The sequence below is a fragment of the Gossypium raimondii genome, chromosome 12 (genome assembly GCF_025698545.1).
Source record: "Gossypium raimondii isolate GPD5lz chromosome 12, ASM2569854v1, whole genome shotgun sequence".
NCBI lineage: Eukaryota > Viridiplantae > Streptophyta > Magnoliopsida > Malvales > Malvaceae > Gossypium > Gossypium raimondii.
In genome coordinates, this window is record NC_068576.1 from 3,186,689 (window position 1) to 3,211,245 (window position 24,557).

The 24,557-nt window shown below is 34.3% G+C and overlaps 1 protein-coding gene and 1 long non-coding RNA gene across 5 annotated transcripts; one reads left to right on the forward strand and one right to left on the reverse strand.

The window, feature by feature from the left end:
- Nucleotides 1–6,462: 6,462 nt before the first annotated feature.
- Nucleotides 6,463–8,823, reverse strand: LOC128035631 (uncharacterized). The gene is made up of 2 exons (XR_008192182.1): nt 8,544–8,823; nt 6,463–7,503 (listed from the first exon to the last, which is right to left on the reverse strand). It is a non-coding gene; the product is annotated as an uncharacterized LOC128035631 (long non-coding RNA).
- Nucleotides 8,824–9,824: 1,001 nt separating this feature from the next.
- Nucleotides 9,825–17,400, forward strand: LOC105762839 (hypothetical protein). Of its 4 annotated transcripts, XM_012580766.2 has the most exons (16): nt 9,825–10,231; nt 10,562–10,964; nt 11,056–11,233; nt 11,315–11,454; nt 11,806–12,649; nt 12,837–12,937; nt 13,109–13,253; nt 13,334–13,402; nt 13,497–13,542; nt 14,620–14,939; nt 15,021–15,092; nt 15,473–15,552; nt 15,887–16,022; nt 16,295–16,493; nt 16,751–16,833; nt 16,963–17,400. In XM_012580766.2, the coding sequence occupies exons 1-16, from the start codon at nt 10,132–10,134 to the stop codon at nt 17,089–17,091; spliced, it is 3,045 nt and encodes a 1,014-aa protein (XP_012436220.1). In that variant the 5' UTR covers nt 9,825–10,131; the 3' UTR covers nt 17,092–17,400. The 4 variants fall into 4 exon arrangements, with proteins under 4 accessions (XP_012436220.1, XP_012436219.1, XP_012436221.1 ...); XM_012580765.2 differs by having other exon boundaries at nt 9,826–10,231; nt 14,620–15,092; XM_012580767.2 differs by having other exon boundaries at nt 9,826–10,176; nt 14,620–15,092.
- Nucleotides 17,401–24,557: the final 7,157 nt, after the last annotated feature.

Here is a 24,557-nt window from a genome sequence, read left to right on the forward strand (position 1 = left end):
ACTCACTAACTTGAACCTTAAGAAAAATCCTCAGATGACACATGGTCGTGTCGCCAAGCCGTGTGCCTCATACGGGTATGTGACAGTTTGTGTCTCAGGCTGTGAGAACCCAAAATTCACCAAAATGAAGTCATTTTATAACCTAACCATGCATAAACATTCAATCCAATTGTGTACACTTTCAAGTGACCTAAATATCATCCAAACACACATAAAGATGCCATTTCAATACCCTAATTCAACTAACCAATTTGCCATTCAAAGGCACCACAATATACCAAAACTACAACTGTCAAAACATGTTAATACCCATTTCAAACATGATAAACTATTTCAACTAGGTACCAAAACATACCACATTTAACCATTTTCAAACCATTCAAAACATACCACAAAGAACCTGTATTTACAAGCATTAATAAGTGACCAAAATGACATAATTTGGCATGGTACCAAAGTGCAACAAACTAACACAACTTCAATAACTTAACATACCAAAACATACATTATAAAGATCCTATACATGCCATTAATAACCTTGGCCAAAATGCACAAAAACTACCAAAATGATTGATGGATAGTGTGATAAGTCTTCGACGAGCTTCTAGCCAAATTGAGCTTCTATAAAACACTGAAAGTAAACCACATAAGCAACGAGTGCTTGGTAAGCTCGTATAAACTTAAAACATAACTTACAATTTCTATAATACAATTCATAGAATAAATACAAACCAATACCAATGCCATAAGCTTAGTATAAGCCTACGCAACATCACTAACTCACAAGTTAGTATGTCCATCCATAACATAAATGAAATCATTCATAAAATATGTAATTTTCCATATACATACAACATCATTTAGTTCCTCAATCCTTTCATTAAATCATGACTCAATCTATTTGCATACTTACCATTTCATTCCCTTTTCTTACCCATTGAACCATCTAGAATTACATCAGATACTCGAGAAAGCTCACACGAAGTGTGCCTTTATATGTCGTAGCCTTTCCTTTATATCATTGCTTACACGAACTATGAAGTGAGCCTGCTCACACAAGCTGTGGGTCAGAATGTAAGCTACACGATGCTACTCACACGAGTTGTGGAGAATCCATAACAAATATAGGACCTCAGCCATCGGTAAGACATTCAAGACTAGCACTCGAAATATGAAATCCCTAATGACATGTCATTTGTATCCTAAGAATTCCTAAGGTTTAACTGGGACTCAATATTCGTCAATTCATCATAACATTGATACATTGTATATTAATCCATTTACATCAAAACAACATAATAATCATTCAATTTAAACAACATTAAAGCAATTACAGTTCATACGAACTTACCTTGATAATCAGGGCATAAAAATAAAGTCGAGTTAATCCAATGGTTTAGCTTTTCCTCGATTTAGATTTGATTGTGGTTTATCTTGATCTAAATAAATAATTTCATTCAATTTAGTGCTTCTAGAATTCAATTCAATCCATAATTCATATTTATGCAAAATTATAAATTTCCCCTAACATTTTAACTTTTCGTAAGTTAGTCCTTAAGCTTATAATTTGGATTTTAACCATTTTAATCCTCCATATAGGCTAACCGAATTTCATAGGGACTTATACCAACTCATTTAAGCCAACATTTTGTAATACCCCCTACCCGTATTCGTCGCCGAAATAGAGTATGAGGCATTACCAGATTTTACCGAATTTTTTTTTAAGATAGATTTATCATATTCATAAGATAATTTCATCACATACCAAAACCAAAATTTGTTAGCCATACCAATGGCTAACCATACATTCATTTCACATTAACATCTAATTTACTAGCTTATACATGCCATTGATTTCCAAAATAAAGTTCCTTTATGTACCGAGATCTCGAGATTGATAGTGTGATGTGTCTCCCACCAAATCCGACTTCCGAGCTCTTAACTCTACAAGCAGGGAAAAAAAGCAGGTAAGCACTTTGTGCTTAGTAAGTTCATGCAACAGAATTATACTTACCATACTTATACATCCATCATTTAATAACACAAGCACACATCCAATTCACATAAACATATACCTATCACATACAAACTCAACCTCATACAAATTCATTACAAAGATAAATGATTGATGAGCTCATCAATTCCATGATTTCCATTTCCTTGTTATTTTTCCATATTTATCCCGTTGAACTACTTGGAATTTCGATGGATATTCAGGGTACACCTAAGTGTACAAATCCGGTCCGTCAATTCATATTCATGTGCACATTTCCATTTCGAGAGCACACTCCCATGAACCTCATCCTTACAATGGGATTACGGTCCGAGCTAAATCGCAACGACAATTACTCTAATGAGCTTGGATCGAATTACAGTCCGAGCTAAATTCAGATCCTAATTGGATTACCCGTCCGGGCTAAATCCATTTTCCATATATTCTTCGGGAGGGCTATATCAGGATAGGATCACCCGTTCGGGCTAGATCCTTTTTACCGTCAATTCCTTTTCAGAGATCCATCGAATTTTCCTTTCATTCAACCGGGATTTATTTTCTCTTTTCATCAAGAATATCAATACTTCATCAATTATCATACAATAAACATCCAACTCATATTCACATCAATAACAAACATTTCAAGCATTTATGAATATAATTCAAGTTACACGAACTTACCTCGACACTTGTTCGTAACCAAAAATCTACTAATCCCGAACTTTTTCTTTTCCTCGATCTTGCTTCGTATTTGAATTTTTCGGATCTAAATAAATAAATTTAATAATTAATCTAATACATTTCATGTTCATATGTAACTTTCTCTACAATTCCATTATTATTTATAGTGCGTTCAAAGCTGCCTCACTGAGTCACAGTCACTAAATTATTTATATCTTGAGCTACAGAACTCCAAATTAAGATCCGTTAATTTTTCCTGAAACTAGACTCACATATCTTCTTACCATAAAAATTTCAGAATTTTTGGTTTAGCCAATAAGTACAGTTTATTCTTTAAATTTTCCCCTATTTCACTGTATGACAGTTCTGACCCCTCTTCACTAAAAATTAATTATCTCACTGTACAGAATTAGGATTATGCTTCCCTTTATTTCTCCAGAAAATAGACTCATTAAGGATTCTAAGCATATAAATTATAACTCATAATCATTTTTGTACAATTTTTAATGATTTTCCAAAGTCAGAACAGGGGAACCCGAATTCATTCTGACATTGTCTCACAAAATCTATTATATCTCATGATTTACAATTCCATTGCTTACACCGTTTCTTTTATAAAAAACTAGACTCAATAAGCTTTAATTTCATATTTTATTCATCCTATAAGTTGATCTCTAAAATTTTTGGTGAATTTTAAAAGTTAGAGTACTGCTGCTGTCCAAAACTGTTTTAGTGTATGGTGTTAATTACCATTTTTCCCTTAAACTTTCAACAATGATAATTTCGTCCCTGCTCAATTAACCTCTCAATTGAGCTGATTTTTCTCAATAAACACTTTATTATATCACTTTAAACTACCTTATAACCTTTGGAAATCATAATTTCAGCACTAAACTTTAATTCCAAACTTTTTCACAATTAGGTCCTACAAATCAATTTCTATTGGAATTACCTAATAAAATCATCTCATAAACAAATTAAAGCATCAATTTCATCCTATTTCCTCAAAAACTTCCAGCACATATTCATATCAACTTTCAATATCATTCATAAGATCAAAAACTAATGAATTAAGTAATAGGACCTAGTTGTAAAAGTCTTAAAACACAAAATTACAAGAAAAAGGCAAGAATTAACTCACTTGGTGCAAAAATTATGAAAAACCAGCTTGAAGAAACCCTTAGGACGTTTTTGGCTGATGAGAGTGCAGAAAATAAAGAGAAATCTAGATAATTCCACTTTAGTCCTAACTTTTAAAGTAAATTTTGTAATATTCAATTTTACCCTTATTTCTTCAATTCTCCTGATTTTTCTCAGCGTATGCCGCCCAAAATATCTCCTTTTGGGGTTATTTGCAATTTATGTCCCTCCTCATTTCATAATTGAGCTATTTAATCCTCTAGTAACTTTTACACCTTTTTCAATTTAGTCCTTTTACTTAATTGACTACCCAAACATTAAAATTTTCTAACGAAATTTTAATACCATATTACTAACACTTCATAAATATTTATAAAAATATTTTTGACTCGGTTTCTGAGATCAAGTCTCGATATCTCATTTTACCTAATTTCTTCAATAATTTCTTTTTCTAACTAACCGCTTAATCGGTAAAATTTTTCTATCGATATTTTCATACGATTTTTCCTATCATATCAATATTCATGCAAAAATATTAAAATAAATTTCTCTTTAAATCGGATTTGTGGTTACGAAACCACTATTCCGATAATTTTGAATTTGGGCCATTACACATTTCATAATTTTAACATGAAATTTTCCAAATTTCTCAAATAAATCCCTAAATACATGAAACCCTTAACAAAACTTGTTTATTTTTCAACAAAGATAAATAATCCATCAACTAACATCAAAACCTATTCAAAAAATTCATGGAAAGTCCTTTAACCTTTATTAGTTTTGCAAATTAACCCCTGGGTTAGCTAGATTAAGCTAAAACGGACTCAAAAACATAAAAATCATTAAAAATGGGGCTTAAATTCACTTACATGCATCAAGGAAGCTTGACTGATTATCTCATCCTCTTCAATGAATATTTTAAGGTTTAAAAACAAAAAATGAATATGATACCATCTTTGTTTTATGTTTTATTATTTAGTTTTTCTTTTATTTACCAAATTACTACTTTAACCTTTAAAAACTATCAAATTTTCATTTAAACCATGTCCATGCATATCCACTAACCCTTTAATCGGTATGTTTACCATCTTAGTCTATTAACATTCCTTTCCATAGCCATTTAACCCTTTTAACAAATGGAACTCAACTTTTTCACCTGTTACGATTAGCCCTTTTACTTAATTTACTATGTAAACTTCAAATTTTCTTAACAAAATTTTAATACGACCTAACTATAATCCCATAAACATTAAAATAATAATAAAATGATAACTCACTCATCGAAATTGTGGTCCCAAAACCACTATTTTCAACACTACTGAAAACAGGCTATTACAGTTACGGCACAAGATTTATTTGGTCTCTAAAATTACCAACATCAACAGAAACCATAACATCGAGACTCTTCCTCTTCCAAACAATGAATTCAAATGAGATTCAACCTTATCAACTTGGTGATGGAGAATCAGACGTACTATTCGTAATGGTTGAACTGGCACATAACAACTTCATCCTCTAGATTGGTTCTTCAGGGTGTTAGATTCCTTCCACGTTGTTGAGAAGGGAAACATACCTAGTTGGACTTCCACATAGGTGTATTGACTCTTGTATTGGTACCAGTTGTTCAATTTATCGATGGTGTGCCAACGCCTTTATGTTGTTGAAAATAGAAAAGTTTCTGTTGACCCTGCTTGAGGGAGAACGAGACAAAATAGAGGTTTTGAACACTACTAAGTCATGGCTCCTCTCCCCTTATGCAACAACCTAAAAAGAAAGTCACTAATTGAAAGAAATAACCCTTTACTAGTTGCCTCGATGCTACGCCAAATGAAGTCAAGTCAAGATCCTCATGAACCGTAGATGTAGGGACAAATAAAAACCCAATTTGAAAATTTTAAATGGAAAAGTATATGCCATTTCCATTCCACCACATCACTTAATGGATTTTTACCATTTTTAATGAAAAAAGTTGTATCATTAATGAGGTTCCCAATCTCTTTCAATTTGCAGACTCCCCACATGTCCTCCATGACAGTACAAAAAACCCAATCATTGATTGTAACACCCCTGACCCTCATCCGTTGCCGGAACAAGGTTACAGAGCATTACCAAACTTTTCAGATCAAATACGAACATTTCATATCATTTAACATACATATAAAAAACTAATCATAATCATTCATATTGTCCATTGTATGAGCCCTCGAGGTCCAAATTATATATTTAAAATAAATCGGGACTAAACTAGGAATTTAGAGAATTTTTTCAAAAAATATAAAAAATTTTCAAAAGAGCAAGGGACATATGCCCGTATGGCTAGGCCATGTGGATATTTTGGGCATTCTATTTCTCAATTTTAAAGATGCAGGGGACATATGGCCAAACCACACATTCATGTGGTAGGCCGTGTGTCACACACGGTTGAGACACACGCCTGTGTCTCTGCTCGTGTGGGCTAAAATAGACCATTTCAAGGTCACATTTCTCACCCATCTTGTTTTCAACCTAAACACAACATTTTAACACATCAATAAATCCCAAACCAGCAATCAAAACAGCCAAAATCATGTTTTTTAAACATAGCATAACATCATATATATATACCCAAATACCTAAACTTACCTATTTAATCCATCTAACAAGTCTACTAAAGTTAACCACAAATTGAATATAATAAACCTATAGTATTCACATCAACATCACAAATATGTCTCATTTCCAACCCTACGTGCATATATAAGCAAAATTATAATTATTAATATTTACACAAGACAAACTTTGATTAAATCCACACAAACCCTATACATGCCATATAAACTGTATTGAACGTACAAAAACTACCGGAATAGACTAGATAGTGTAACTTGATGTGCTGATCCGATCTTCTAACCTCACGAAAATCTACAAAGACATTAAATCACACAAGTAAGCTTAATGAAGCTTAGTAAGTTCGATGGGTTAAACATAAATCTTACTGAACCTACTATAACACATTAATTAAATAAATTCATTTAATGTAAACTCCCTGCCAATCACAACTTCAATCGATGAATGCACTTATTTTAAGTCAATACCAATAACAACCAATATGTCTTTTAATTTCAATTACATAGTCACTTACCAAATCTTCCCAAATCGGAGAACGGCTTACGGATAAGAGTATATCATTTTCAGAAGCCCAAAGGCTGAACAGAATTTCGTAAGAGCTAAATAGAAACCCATAAGAGTTGAACAGAAGCTTGTAAGAGCTGAATGGAAACTCATATGAGTTAAACGGAAGCTCATAAGAGCTGAACAGAAGCTCAAAAGAGCTAAACGGAAACTCATATGAGTTAAACAGAAGCTCGTAAGAGCTAAACGGAAAGTAAAACATGAGAGTTCGAAAAAAAATACTGAACCTTGATTTACTTGGGTAATTTGTTGTCATTTTCCTCCAATTTTGTCAATTCGCCAAATCACAAATGTACTCAAATCTCGCGTTCAATCCAAACTGAGTATTAATTTCGATAATATTTTTCCAACGACAATTCAATTCCAACAACATAACATATATATTACCAATCATCAATTTAATATAAATATTAAAGTTTAACCATACAAACTTACCTGGGTTAAATTGTAATATTTGCAGGAGTTCAGAGATTATTCCGCTAATTTTCTTTTTTCACGAATATCTACGGGATTTTGATCTAAAATATAAAATTACTCATTCATTAGCATATATTTCAGTTCCAATCCACTTCACAATTAATACCCCTCAATTTTTCTAATTTACACAATTACCCCAACTTTTACAACTTTTGCAATTTAGTCCCTTAACTAATTAGTCTATCAAATGAACTAATATTTCTTAATTGATAATTTATCTCAATATTATAGGCTATCATACAACCCTTGATAAACATAAATTTAATACCAAACCCTAATATTTAACCTTTTCACAATTTGGTCCTAAAATCAACATCTAACAAAATCACTTTATAAAAACATCATGCAACTAAATTAAAGCTCTAAATCCATGTTATTTCATTAAAAAAATCCAGTATTCATCAGTGGAAACTTTCAAAATTCTCAATAAAATCAAAAACTAAGGCAATAGTTAGTTGGACCTAATTGTAAAAGTCTCAAAAGCATAAAAATTTCAAGAAAAAAGGCAAGAATAAACTCACTTGAAGTAAAAATATTAAAAAAAACAGCTTAAGGAGCTCTCCTAAGGCTGTTTTTTGCTGAGAATTGAAGAAGAATTTGTCTAGACACCTTTAATATTTCAATTTGTAGTTTTAATTTTACTTTATTTACTATTTTGTCATTAAATTGGCTTTTTTTTTATTTTCACTACTTATGCCGCCTCAGCCATTTCATTTTGGCTTATTTACTCTTTAAGTCCTCCCTATTTACCATTTAAGCCATTTAATCACTATTTCTTTTAATTAACAAGTTTTACACCTTTTTTAATTTAGTCCTTTGTAATTAATTAACTATCAAAACGTTAAAATTTTCTCACAAAGCTTTAATACTACCTTAATGACACTCCGTAAATATTTATAAAAATATTTACGACTTAGTTTATAGAAACGAGGTCTCGATACCTCATTTTCTAAAACCACTTGACCTAAGATTTTGTTGCTTGAGCCTAATAATTCATTACAAACTTAAATTACTAATTCAAAAATATTTCTAAAACCATGTTTGACTCGTAAATACTAAAAAATAAAATTTACAAGCTTACTTGTTGGATTTGGTGGTCTCGAACCATTGTTTCCGACACCACTAAAAATCGAGTTGTTACATTGATGGTGGAGATATCATCCTTTTAATTCTTCTCCTTTCCTTTGTTAGACTTTGTCAATAGACCTACCGTTGATGCAAAGAAAACACGACACGGGCAAAAGTAGAGAAAATTCAAGCAATGATAGATAATGAAATAAAAACTTATAAAAAAAAAAGGACTTTGATGAACTTGAAAGACAAAAGGAACAAGTTGGAAAATAAGAACACTTGGAAATGTAGACACTTAAGAAAATTGGAAGAAAAGTTCCCCTCAAAGAGCCTTAAAACCTTTATTTATGGAAAAAGAACCAAGTTGGTGAAACAACAGATAAGAAATAAGTGATAAAGAGCCCTCGAAGCAATTCAATTGTTGGCCAATAACATGGTGCTATATCAAAAGATAACAATCACACCTATTAAAAGATGTCGTTTCAAAAATTTGAAATTATTGTCGAAGTAGTCATTAGACTTCACCATCGATATTTTAAACGACAACGATATCCATTTTCACCAAAAAAATGACATCCCATCACCCCAGTGTCATAGTCTTTGAGAAGTTCATTTTGTAAACCTTTTATACTCCTACGCCTAAGTACCTCCCATGCCTCTCGTACATGAGCACCTAACACCATTATAGATGCACTTATGAAAAGAGTATTGTTGCGATGCCACTAAGAACACATCAAATCTAATCTCATTAATATTTCCAACTTCTTTGGCCCATCAAAGGGGGTCACGTTCATACAAGACTCTAATCTAAGCTTAGTTAGACTCTACCAATGAGGTAATAATGGAATACGAGGACCACTCCAAGCGCTCTCCTATCTATAAATACCCCTTTTCCCAAGAAGAGAATGATCAAGTCAGAAAACATGATATCCATGTTTTGCTCGAGTGCAACCTTAACTCCCTCGAGTCGCCATTTCTAACTACTCTTCGCATCACCTATGATATAAACTGCCTCCTTTCTAATAACATAATTATTATAACAGCAATTAATTTTTATATATATTATTTTATAATTCATTTTACACAAATATTTTCAAATGATAAAAATATAAAAATATTAATCCACGACCGCGGATAAGACTGAATGGTGGGAGTATTTTATATGACGACGTAGACATATAAAATATTACCCATGTCATGTGAAAAGTCATCCTTAGCCAGAGACATACGATAACATTTCGGATAAAAATAAAAGCAGTCAAGTTTCTTACGTGCCAACATTTGAGACGATCATAATCTCCTAAACATTTGTGCCCTTTTCCCACGCATCTTATTGCTGTCTAACTAAACTACCAAAGCATATTTCTATATAAATTAAGCACAACCAAATTCCACATACTCTGTTTTACCCTTCTCATATTTATTTGAAATTTCAATTTCAACAACCGCTGAAGCTTAGATGATCCAAGAATATATCCATATATGCATGAGAAGAAGATTGGATTTTTTGATTTCTCTGTTTCCCTCTTCAATGTTTAAAAAGATTTAATAATTTGAATTCCGGAATCCTTAGGGAAGAAAGAAACAAAAGCTGGATAATGAAGCCAATGGAGACAATACAGGATCTGATCGACGAAGCCAAAGTACGTACACTTTGGTTGGCCATGGTTATCTTTATCGTCACTTATTTCTTGTCTCGTAAGTTAATTGATAATATTCCAAAAAAATAATTATTTGTTTTATGTTGTTTCTCTTTCAGATATTTAAATTGTATTTTTTAATATATGATTCTTTGATTTTACATCATTTGGATACTTCTAGGAAGTTTTTCGGACGATTCCAAAGTATTAGGAATCAATTAAACATTGTATTTTGCATTTCTGTTGATTGATCATGTTTTGGTTTTCCATTACTATTTTGTGTTTATGTAGTTTCATTTCTGCATTTATGAATTGATTATAAGTAATTTTTTGAAGTTTCAGGAGTACTCTGTTGTTTTTAATCTTCTTCTTTTGTTAATTTGTGCAGATACAAGTACGTCAATGTGGATGAATTTACCTATAGCAGTTATTATTGTTTCCACATTCAGAGTTATAGCTAATGAGGTTGAGTTCAAATGGAAAGTTAAATCAGTTCATCCCCGAACCTATTTATCTCATTTGGAGAGGAAACAGTTGTCTGTGAATGATTCCCGCCTTTCTAGCTCACCGCCTCCACCCAAGTGGAAGCAGAAGATTGATTCTCCTATAGTTGAGGCTGCTCTCAATGAATTTATTGATAAAATACTTAGGGATTTTGTCATTAATTTGTGGTATTCAGAGATAACTCAAGATAGAGAGGCCCCTGAGTTGATACGTGCATTGATTTTGGATGCTATTGCTGAAATAACTGAAAGGGTGAAAGAGATAAACCTTGTTGATTTGCTTACAAGGTGGGTTTTTAGTTTAAGAAGGTTTATCAGCTCTAAACATATTTCACGCTTTTAAAGCTCAAGGCTTTCAAATGGTTGTCTAATGTCTCAGGGATATAGTTGATTTGATAGGAGATCACTTGGATCTTTTTAGAAGAAACCAAGCTGCAATAGGTGTTGATGTTATGGCAACATTATCATCCGAGGAGAGGGATAAAAGATTGAAACACCACCTTATGGTTTCTGGAGAGCTTCATCCTGCATTGCTTTCACCAGAGAGTGAGTACAAGGTGTGAGTGGAGTGTTCTGATGAAAACACATTTTGCCTTTGCATTTCAGGGGTTGCTTTTGTTTATTTTTATTTTTTTCAGGTTATTCAGCAGCTTTTTGGCGGAGTTTTAGCAGTAGTATTGAGACCTCGAGAAGCTCAATGTCCTTTGGTTCGAACTATTGCTCGTGAGATTGTAACTTGCTTGGTAGTGCTACCTCTTTTGAATTTGGCAAGCCCTCGGTAAGTTTTCAAGCTTTAACTTCAAGATAGCAAAAAACGTAATTCGTACTAAACTTAAAATTGCCATTCCGTTTAACTGAGTTAGCCTAAACTTTTAGGTTAAGAATTTTGGTGTTAATTGGAAATGCATTTTTTAAGTGTTTATTTGGTTCTTAAATAGAGTGGAATGGTTTGCGTTTATACAACTCGATTAAATTCTTACCCTTGACCACTGTATGTAAACCAATGGGTGGAGAATGTTTAGAAGGTTACCCATGATGAACTTCAAGCACTTTGTTTTAACTTAGTATATACTTTCCTCTGTTAATAAAGAATCCTTATTCTATCCCTTTTCCCTATATGTTTTGTTAGGTATATCAATGAAGTGATTGAATATGTTCTACTTGCCATTAAAGAAGATTTGAATAAGATCGTGGCAGGTTTTGATCAGTCTTCAGTGGGAGTACGTGATGATGGTTCTATGACATGCAAAACACCGTCCTTGAATAGTCAAGAAACTGATTTAAATTTGGCTAGAATTGACAATCAGAAAGAAACATATCCAGTTTGTAACAGATATGAGGAAGAACCAGTGCACCATAGACCAGCTGATTGGGCTCGAAAATTAGAGGCAGCAACCCAGAGAAGAACTGAAGTTCTTGCTCCTGAAAATCTTGAAAACATGTGGACAAAAGGAAGAAACTACAAAAAGAAGGAGAGCAAATATGTAAAAACAGGATATCAAGAATCTATTCCTAAAGGTTCTGAGACAAAGAGTGGTGTACTGATGGGGAATTCAGTAAATGATTTCTCTAGAAACAAGACCAGAACTTCTATGGGAAGTGAAGAGAAAACTATGACGCAACTAGAGCATGGCTTGAGCCTTGACACCCAGTCATGTGATGATAGCATGATAGACACAAAGTTAGCTAAGTCATCATCATTTGAAGGAGATCGTCATGTTAATACATTTAAAAATGTTAGTGAGAAAGCTGCTGATGGAAATAAAATTAGGCTTAAGAGATCCAGTAGTACCTCTGATTTGAAAGTTGGAACTGATACAAAGAAGGCACTTAGTGTAGATGTTGAAGGGCCTATTATTTCAGAATGCTATGGCCCTGATTTTGACAGGCATAGTGAAGAATATGGGGGTAAGATTGCCTCAAATATAGTACTTCGCAATGAGGGGCCACATATTCCCAAGCTTAGGTGTCGGGTAAGCATTCCTGTCAATAGTGCTGCTAGTTATGCAAATTTGAAAATTGCACTGCTAGCTGAATCAAGGTGTGACATGGGATATAAATTAAAATAGTTCTTGAGCTTGGTCGTGTTGATTGTTTTCACGGTCACTCTCATTTCTCTTATCTATAACTAGATTTGCTATTTTCTGTCTATCTCTGCAGGTTATTGGAGCATACTTTGAGAAACTTGCATCAAAATCATTTGCAGTTTATTCAATTTCTGTGACTGATGCGGAAAACAGAACTTGGTTTGTCAATAGAAGGTCTCGCCCAACTTAAAAAAGAAAAAAAAACCACAATGTCCCTCTTGATATTTTAAAGTCTTTAAAGTTTAAACCACAATGTATTGATCTCAAGAGAACAAATGAAGCTCTGAGAATTTGATTTATTTCTTCTTTAATGGTTAATCTTGTCTCTCTCTTTTTAATCTGCAGATACAGAAATTTTGAACGGTTGCATCGACATCTGAAAGAAATTCCCAATTATTCATTACATTTGCCCCCCAAAAGGATATTTTCATCAAGCACAGAGGATGCTTTTGTTCATCAGCGGTGCATTCATCTTGACAAATATCTGCAAGTAATTTATGTCCTAGTCTTTCATTTTTTTAGGATGGTTACTTTTGAACCTGTTTCTTCAACTAAGCCACCTCTTTACAGGATCTGTTGTCTATACCCAATGTGGCTGAACAGCATGAAGTGTGGGATTTTTTAAGTGTTTCCTCAAAGGTGCGTGTCTTCTTGGAATTGGGTGCTCCCTTATTTTCTACGGATAGAATGAATGACATCCAACACTAATTGTGCTTGTAATTTTCTTTTGAAGAATTACTCTTTCGGAAAATCCTCATCAGTGATGAAAACCCTTGCAGGTATGTTGTTTCTGTTCTTGGTTATTATGCCATCCTTACTATTTATGCTCTGGTTTCTGGCTGCCAGTTGCACTTTGTGGTTTTACTACTTCAAAACACAAGATCTTCTAGAAATCTTCTTAAAAAAAATCAATAAGCTAATGATACTCCAAGTGGGCATCAATAAGTTTAGGAACTCAATCATATGCTTCATCTTTCAGTCTGTCATTCAGTTGTCTGGTAGATGATGTTTAGCTATACTATTGGTGCCACCTTTTACGCTGATGGATTTTACCCATACCAGATTTCAGAGATTTACACATTTTATTGCTTGCTTAATATTAGTTGATCTCCAGATTTCTTATGAATACTTTATCATCCTTTCTCAGTTACATTGTGTTCAGTTCATTTGATTACTCTGGCCTTTTCCTTCTGCTATGATTTTGCTTTTCTGTAATACCGTGCAGTATCTTTATTTCCATCCTTTTTGGTTTATTTTGTTAATTTTACCATTTTCTTTTAATTGGGAATGAAGAAAGGAACCTGACTCTTTGAGCAGGTATTTTGCACCTACTTTTGAGCTAGTTGTCTGGTTCTCCATTTTACTTGTTAAGATGATTTACTTTTACTTTTAAGTGAATTCTAAACAAAAATAATCAATTTGTGTTTGTTTTTCTCCTTACACCTTTTCTGTGTACTTGTGCTTAAGCTTGGTATTAGTTCTTTTTGTTGCCGTTCTTTTTTTTCTTTCTTTTTTTCTATTTTCTCAATTATATTTAACAAACAGTGCTATTTATTCCTGCATATATCTTCTAGACCCAAGCATCATTACGAACTCCTAAATATGTCATCAATATTGGAACATGTATTCTTATTGATAATCCTTCATATGTGTAAGCATCACATACTTTTCGCCCTCATCTTAGAATGGTAAATGATGAGTATCTATCCTATATCCAGTTTTCTTAAAATCATGCATGGTTTGTTTACTTATCGGTTTGACTCGTCTGTTTTCTTTTTTTTTTTTTTGTGTGTGCATAAACGGCATTTTTTATTCTATTAATTGCTGATATTTTGAATTCTCTTTTCTATTGACAGTCAGTGTGGATGATGCTGTAGATGATATTGTACGCCAATTTAGGGGAGTATCAGATGGCTTAATGCGCAAAGTAGTTGGTTCATCCTCTCCCCCTAGTGAAGCCTCTTCTTCGGCCACCGGCAGGACGCTGTCATGGAATGCAGATGAGATTGCTAAAGACATTTCAAAGCATTATAACTTAGACACGGTACATAGTGCTTCTGACAATGAAGATGGTAACAAAGATGGGGACCATGGTTATGAGGATGATGGATCATATTCACAAGGTCTTGATATGCATTTGGACAATGAGTTGAACTCAAAGAATTTGCCGCCACTGGTAATAGAGCGTGGTCGGGAGTCTGTTAATTTAATTTATGAGAAACATAATTTAGGTGTGAAAACTGAACCGTTTGGCCAGGGTGGATCTCCTAAGGTAAAAATATCAGCAACCTCCAGCCATTTGGAGGATCCAGTTGGAATGCCCCCCGAGGTATTATGCTTTATCTCTGTTTTATTTGTAAAGATTTTAGTGTTCCTTTGTCACCAATACTCAGTTTATGTTCCCTTGGAAGCACCTCCTCCAAATTGAAAACTTTTCAAATTTGTTAATAAATTTTGGGATTGCTTTCATAAGAATCTTAACCAAAAGCGAGCATCATTATTAGAAAATCACTCTTGGTTTGTTGCACAAACTCTCTAGCTGCTGCAACCTTTTTCTTTGGTGTCTGCTTGGCTGTAAGTCTGTAACCCACCCCTATTATCAGTTATCTTTTGTTTGAATAGTTAGTTTAGTTAGCACACTCAATTTAATGTAGAACATTTTTTTCTGTTTTGGAATTTTGAATGATTATTTAATTGATTTTTGTGCAGTGGACACCGCCTAATGTGAGCGTACCTTTGCTGAATCTAGTTGATAAGGTGTTTCAGCTTAAGAGAAGAGGCTGGCTAAGGTGAGTGAATTTTATAATTCCATATTGTGAAATTAATCAATTGCTAAAATGTTGTATTTCTCGTCAGTAATATAATCTGGAAAGATGAGAATGATATGGTACCTTGTACTTTGGTGTTACTAATATTTTTTGCCTGTCATTTCAATTACTTGGTTGTTTGAATGATCAATTACTGCTTCCAAGGTTTTTTGTTGTGTCCTTTTAGAAGGTGGTAACTCTCTCGTCTTTCAGACTATGTCATCCTATTAACTTTATTAGCATATTATGGGGTTTTAAAATGACTTATTTCCAGAATAAATTGGCATAAACAATGAAAATGTTTTCATTGATGCAGAAGACAGGTCTTTTGGATATCTAAGCAAATATTACAGCTGGTGATGGAGGATGCCATCGATGACTGGCTCTTGCGCCAGATATATTGGCTTCGGAAGGAGGAAACCATTACCCTAGGGATTCGATGGATTCAAGATGTAAGGGCTGAACACACTAGAAAATTGTAATTTAAGTTTGAGTTTAAGCGATAACTGGCTCAGCATCTGGTGCTGTAAAAGCACGAGTTTTTGTCATAAAGCAGTGTGTGCACTTACTAGATCTGGCTAAAATTGATGTCTTTAACCTGAAATCAGTCTCTGAATGATAACTGTGTCAGGTTGAGGCTCAGTTCACAGCTGTAGCCCAATCTCGAGATCAACCAACCTAGTCAATGTGTTCTGTTTCTTCTAATTTTCTCTTCTTCTCCCAGCTCTTGTGGCCAGGTGGTAAATTCTTTAGAGCAATTGGGGACATTCACAGCAAATTTGATAATAGCAATCTCAACCAGACACCTATACCTCTGCTCAGCTTCAGCCAATTTGGTGGGAGTAATGCCTCTAAACCTGGGTCCTTTGAGCAACAACTTGAGGCTACTCGTAGAGCAAGCGACATCAAAAAAATGCTTTTTGGTGAGTATGTGTTATGTGTTATTAAAATCTTGTCTGATCAGGCATGACTTTTTGGATCGATATTTTACATGCCTGCAATTCATTGCTTTTGGTTTAATTTCTTGGTCCATAGTTCATTGATTATAATTATAATTTTTTTAATTTTTTCTGTTCTTATATCTAGTTTATGATATCGTAGGCATTGAACTTTTTTGATCATAAAAATACTTGATGATCAATTTATTTATATGTCATGTATTTCCCCTGGATTCTGTCAGATGGACCCCCAGCAACATTAGTTGGCCTGATTGGATATAAGCAATACCGACGGTGTGCAAGAGACATTTACTATTTCACTCAGGTGGAATTTTATCCTTTTTTTCCCCACGTACTAGAATAAGTGTATGATGTAGATATTATTCTCTTAGTTCCATTCTATTTCCGCTTTTCATACTTGTAATTACACGTACGTGTCATTTTTGCGTTGCAGTCTGCTATATGTATCAAGCAACTTGCTTATGCAATCTTAGAACGACTACTTATATCAGTGTTCCCTGAGCTACGGGATCTTGTGATGGACCTTCATGCGAAGAACATATCAACATTGCATAGAAAGTAGAAACTTCTTATTTCTGGTTCTGCTAAAGAATACCATGACAGGTAAGTGTTTCAAGGAACTTGAAGAGTCATACCATCATTTGTTTCAGTGATATTATTATTCACTATGTTAAAGAAATAGATCGTCTGTATAGAATCGGATCTTATACTTTTATCATTTTTTTAAACTCTAACAGCAGCCACTCGGTAGGACATTAAAGAAACACAGTGAAGTGAAATTAGTTAGATGTCTGGATAAAAATGATTCCTCCATATTTCAATCTTCTTTTATCAATATTAGTTGCATGAATGTAGGTTTCATGCTTCTTTACATTTTTACTAATCATTTTTAATTTAATTTTAGAATTTATTCATATACATAATTTTAACATATAATTCTCTACATACCTATAAAATATCTTAGTTTTAATGATAGGCTGTGTGTGTAATTTTATCAATTCATAATATTGTAAATTAATTTTTTATAAAATGTAATTAAAATCATTTTATTATTTTATAACTTGTAACGTTTATCAAACTTTCTTTAATAACTTGTAACATTTATCAAGTTTCTTGGAGTTGTTGCATTTTAGCGAGTGATCAAATTCCAAATGCTTTAATTTTTAAGAGGGAGTTATTTGTTCTACAAAAGAGAATGTAAAATTGAGTAAATTAAGATAATTTGACCTCTAATGTATATTCTTGTTATACCCTCATTCGTATCAAGACACGTAGCAAGTGAAGAGGATATAAATAGTAAAATAGTTGTCAATAAGTCAGGAGGTAGTCCACAAACCTCTTTTCCAAGATGACCATCTGGACAAGTGCGTGCCACCCGCCATTTGGGTCCTCAAACTTCATCGGGAACATGAAGTTGTTGGTCACCAAATATCCACATGAGTTCAATTACTCCATACCATCAAGTCAGAATAAATGACAAGATTTGTCCTATCACAGATATCATTGTTCCATTGAAGACATCCACCCTAAATGTTCCATAATGATGGCTTAGTAACAAGTTCAACACGTTAACATCACCTTACATGAAACCCTTGCCTATTAATACCTTCAAGAACGAGAAAGAAAAGATTGATTCTTAAAGATACTAAGCCCACACTCTGTTAACTCACTTTTAGCCCTCAGTCTTCATACTCTTTTCATATTCACCTTTCAAAACTTCTAGCTTTCCATCCTGGCTAGGTGAACTGCCTTCCACAGCAACCACCATTCTCTCATCTATATCTTCTCTTTGTTGTATCATTGTATCACCAATTGGTGTGGTGAGCGTGAAAAACATGGGTTCATAATCACTGAGTAGCATCCTCATTGACCAGACTAACCAGACCATCAATTCAGCCAACCAAATCCATTCCTCCACTCCACCCAGCACCTCCATCCCACTTGCCTCAAGAACTCCCATTGGTATGATCTTCACCTAGAATCCTTCTCCTTTTACCCTTGTAGGAACCCCTCTACGATACGCGATTATCCTTTTCCCCTACCCTGGAACAATTGATGAAGCACTGAGGGATCCTTTGGTTTCCAGCCCTATCATTTCTACTTCACTAATAGTAACCATTCCCCAGCTGCTCCGACTCCACCAATTATCGTAGTGCCTCAATCGCAACATGATGTGTCCCCTTGCTGGAACTTTGGCAGCAGCAAAAAAAAGAGAACAAGACAGAGAACAAAGGAGGAAGAAACAAAGAACAATTTACTTGCTCACAAACGTGTAGCAAGGAAGCAATCTGCCTTACACAACTGATATGCTTACTCATTCAATATGAAAACAATACATTTATAGTCAAAATACATCACCAAATACTACATACTACCACTAAGTAGCCTAGTAACTTGATAAACATTGCTTGTACACATGGATAAGCTGACTTATCAGCTCAATCAACCCATCAAAACATCAACATCAAAGTTCATTCTCAACCAAACTAAATTACATTGCAACTAAAACATAAAATACGTTGCTGCAACATGCACAAATGTTGCAACATGCATACAAGCTGTATGCACTCAACAAAATCATCATAGTAACATAACAGCAACATGGTTGGCCATTTTCAACACTCCTCCTTGGACTCCATGCTGCAAATACCAAACATTCATCAAGTTTTTTTGAACTTGGCAGTCCTTAGATGCTTTGTTTCAAGTTGACTCTGCTCAAGCAATTCATTTTCAACCTTGGCCTCATTCTCAAACAAATCTGACTTACACACTTGACTATCACAGTCTTTTGTGTCAAAGATTTGTTCATCAAATGGAGTCTTCTCCTCCTTCACAGCCTTAGTTGGTAACTTGCCTTCAACTACATCTTGCCATGTTCCTTTGTTCACTACAGTCCTGTTTCTTCTTGCACATACTCCATCAACTCCTCCTTCAGCTTATCCCAAGCTTGTTTGGGAGTCTCACAGGGGTGAGCTGCTGCTGCCTTTTTTTCAAGCAACCCAACACCCTTCCTAGACACTCATCATTTGTAAGAGGCATAACTTGTCTCGCAACCATGCTTGCTCCACCAACTGTGATCCACACTCCCTTGGACTAGGGTTCTCACCAACAAACGCCAAGTTCTCAGCCTCATGAACCAGAAACTCAAGAAAAGTTGTGACGCTTAAAAGAGTAGTTTTCCCAACAGGAGCACCGCTTTAAAGAACAAAATATAAATGCATAAAATTTAACCAAAAAATATATAAAGGCTTAAAGTATCTCATCTAATAAAACCCTACAACCACTTCATATCAAATGATTGAAGACCTCCGAAAATATGCTTAAAGCGCCATGAACATCCTTGCTATCCAATCCCTGGGTCAGTCTAGCATCATCTATCAACTGATACGAGTTTAGGGTGTAAATTAATTGCTATTCCTAGTAGTACCATCACCATGCGATTTGAAAATAAATTTAAATCATAAAATATAATAATTCAACTTTATTTGATATCTACTACTTGCTTATCCAGTGATCAATATCTTAAATTTATATTTTACATTGAAAAATGATTGAATTTAATTTTTTAAATCAAATTGTTAGTTCCTTTGTTTCTTTACTTGTACCAAATCTATATTTTTTGCATTCAAGACATCAATTATACTTTAAACTCTAATATCATATGCTTTTCATTTCACATCTAATATTTATTATTATTTTATAATTTTTAAATATTATAACAAATTAAAACAAACTATTAGAACTGAATTTCGAATAAAACCATTTTGATAATCAAAATTGTTTCAAGTGAATCAATTTATGTACAATTGATGGTATACAAGTAAATTTAAGAAAAATGTAATCAAGTGAATTATATAATTAATTGTAAAATCATTATTGAATCGGTAGATATATGAATTTAATGATATTGTGGAGGTGTACAAGTAATTTTAATAGTATTTATTAAGGTTGTTGGAATCGGATTAAGACACAATCGGGGTTTTAGTTCGGAGAGAGGGATTAGATCAGTTGACTTGTCAATCAGTATGAATTGAGCTAAAAAAAATCAATTAAACCAATGGCTGAATTGATTTTCACTATTTTTAAATATATTTTTATTTTTTGAGTTTTTAATAATTTGTTTGACCATTGGTTCAGTTTGAAAATCTTGGTACTTATCAGTTGTACAAATTTCTAATTATGAATGTAATCTTATATATTCCGCTAATTACAACTTGAATCGATAATTGAAGTGATTAAATTACAAAATTAATAGATTAATCTTTTATTTAATTAAATTGGTCTAAACACATAAAATCATACACACATGTCTCTAATTACAAACACAGTCTATTGGATTATCAAATTATCAATTAATCACTGATTTAATTGAATAGGTTTATGTACAAATATAAGCCCATTTACTCCTATACACATGTTTCTAGTTAGGTCCTGATTTGTGAGTAAAAACTTCAAGGAACAAAGTAAAAATAAGGTATAGTTTAGGGAATAAATAATGCATTAAGCATAAACAAAACATACTTGGCAGGAGCGCAGTCAATGGAGTGCTGCTAGGTTGCAATTCCTTTCAAAAGAAAAAGAAAAAAAAATCGAACTTTCTTTAATAACTTGTAACGTTTATCAAGTTTCTTGGAGTTGTTGAATTGTAGTGAGTGATCAAATTCCAAACGCTTTAATTTTTAAGAGGGAGTTATTTGTTCTACAAAAGAGAATGTAAAATTGAGTAAATTCAGATAATTTGACCTCTAATTTATATTTTTATTGTACCCTCATTCGTATCAAGACACGTAGCAAATGAAGAGGATACAAATAGTAAAACAGTTGTCAATAAGTCAGGAGGTAGTCCACAAGCCTCTTTTCCACGATGACCATCTGGACAAGTGCGTGCCACCCGCTATTTAGGTCCTCAAACTTCATCGGGAACATAGAGTTGTTGGTCACCAAATATCCACATGAGTTCAATTACTCCATACCATCAAGTCAGAATAAATGACTAGATCTGTCCTATTACAGATATCATTGTCCCATCGAAGACATCCACACTAAATGTTCCATAATGATGGCTTAGTAACAAGTTTAACACGTTAACATCACCTTACATGAAACCCTTGCCTATAAATATCTTCAAGAACGAGAAAGAAAAGATTGATTCTTAAAGATACTAAGCCCACACTTCGTTAACTCACTTTTAGCCCCCAGTCTTCATACTCTCCTCATATTCACCTTTCAAAACTTCTAGCTTTCCATCCTGGCTATGTGAACTGCCTTCCACAGCAACCACCATTCTCTCCTCTATATCTTCTCTTTGTTGTATCATTGTATCACCAATTGGTGTGGTGAGCGTGAAAAACATGGGTTCATAATCACTGAGTGGCATCCTCATTGACCAGACTAACCAGGCTATTAATTCAGCCAACCAAATCCACTCCTCCACTCCATCCAGCACCTCTATCCCACTTGCCTCAAGAACTCCCATTGGTATGATCTTCACCTAGAATCCTTCTCCTTTTACCCTTGTAGGAACCCCTCTACGATACGCGATTATCCTTTTCCCCTACCCTGGAACAATTGATGAAGCACTGAGGGATCCTTTGGTTTCCAGCCCTGTCATTTCTACTTCACTAATAGTAACCATTCCCCAACTGCTCCGACTCCACCAATTATCGTAGTGCCTCAACCGCAACGTGATGTGTCCCCTTGCTGGAACTTTGGCAGCAGCAAAAAAAAGAGAACAAGACAGAGAACAAAGGAGGAAGAAACAAAGAACAATTTACTTGCTCACAAACGTGCAGCAAGGAAACAATCTGCCTTACACAACTGATATGCTTACTCATTCAATATGAAAACAATACATTTATAGTCAAAATACATCACCAAATACTACCTACTACCACTAAGTAGCCTAGTAACTTGATAAACATTGCTTGTACATATGGATAACCTGACTTATCAGCTCAATCAACCCATCAAAACATCAACATCAAAGTTCATTCTCAACCAAACTAAATTACATTGCAACTAAAACATAAAATATGTTGCTGCAACATGCACAAATGCTGCAGCATGCATACAAGCTGTATGCACTCAACAAAATCATCATAGTAACATAACAGCAGCATGGTTGACCATTTTGAACACTCCTCCTTGGACTCCATGCTGCAAATACCAAACATTCATCAAGTTTTTTTTGAACTTGGCAGTCCTTAGATGCTTTGTTTCAAGCTGGCTCTGCTCATGCAATTCATTTTCAACCTTGGCCTCATTCTCAAACAAATCTGACTTACACACTTAACTATCACAGTCTTTTGTGCCAAAGATTTGTTCATCAAATGGAGTTTTCTCCTCCTTCACAGCCTTGGTTGGTAACTTGCCTTCAACTACATCTTGCCATGTTCCTTTGTTCACTACAGTCCTGTTTCTTCTTGCACATACTCCATCAACTCCTCCTTCAGCTTAACTCAAGCTTGTTTGGGAGTCACACAGGGGTGAGCTGCTGCTGCCTTTTTTTCAAGCAACCTTCAAAGATGATAGGCTTTAACAGCTTCTTATCTTTCTTAACAAGCAGCAGAAGCAAAAATAAACCTTCAAAGACTTCAACTCTGATACCATTTGTTGGAACTTTGGCAGCAGCAAAAAAAAGAGAGAACAAGACAGAGAACAAAGGAGGAAGAAACAAGGAACAATTTACTTGCTCACAAACGTACAGTAAGGAAGCAATCTGCCTTACACAACTGATATGCTTACTCATTCAATATGAAAACAATACATTTATAGTCAAAATACATCACCAAATACTACCTACTACCACTAAGTAGCCTAGTAACTTGATAAACATTGTTTGTACACATGGATAAGCTGACTTATCAGCTCAATCAACCCATCAAAACATCAACATCAAAGTTCATTCTCAACCAAACTAAATTACATTGCAACTAAAACAGAAAATATGTTGTCAGAACATGCACAAATCTTTAAAGATGCATACAAGCTGTATGCACTCAACAAAATCATCATAGTAACATAACAGCAGCATGGTTGGCCATTTTCAACACCCCTCCTAGACACTCATCATTTGTAAGAGGCATAACTTGTCTCACAACCATGCTTGCTCCGCCAACTGTGATCCACACTCCCTTGGACTAGGGTTCTCACCAACAAACGCCAAGTTCTCAATCTCATGAACCAAAAACTGAAGAAAAGTTGTGACGCTTAAAAGAGTAGTTTTCCCAACAGGAGTACTGCTTTAAAGAACAAAAAGAACAACAACGCGTCTTTGACCAAAGGAACATCCAGAATAAGTAATTTATAGCTGCACGGGAGGTCCCCAAACGAGAGTTCCCTTACCTACGGTAGAACCACAACAACCCCGACTGTTTCGTTTGATTCCCCTTGAATAGCTGGTATAAATTCTAGAAGACCTTGAGCTTCGGGTCCTTCTTTCTCTCTTGACAAAGGATGATAAAGCCAGTCAGCAACCATCAAGAGGTTAAGCATAGTTGCTCGTAGCTATTTTATAAAAATTCAAACCTCTCGTGCAAAAAGATGCAGCGGAAAGGTAAAACCCCCTTCTAAAGGATACAAAGGGAGAAAAAAGCATAGAGGGTTCTTGTAAGTCTCATGCAAGCTATTTTTCCCTCCACCTGAGATATCTCGTACAAAGCCATCTTGTGGTAGAGCCCTCAAGCTTGCAACAACACGATAGATTCTTCTGATACGGTAATGCATTGAAAACACCCAATAAAAATAGCCTCCCGCATTGTTCAAGGAGGTTTCTCTTCTTCACCACCATCAGCACCTTTAGAAGAGCCTATTTCACCTTTATGGTTTCTAGTCACTAGAGATCCAGAAACCTTAGATGGACTCGATTGAACCTCAAAAGAAGACATCACAGCAAAGGCGAGTAGTAAAATAAAAGCTAAGCAAAAAAGGATTTTTACCCTGAAAATAAACTCGAAAGAATATAAGAAAAGAATCAAGATGAGATCGAGAGAACTCGAAACAAAAAAAAATTAAAAAATGAAAACAAAA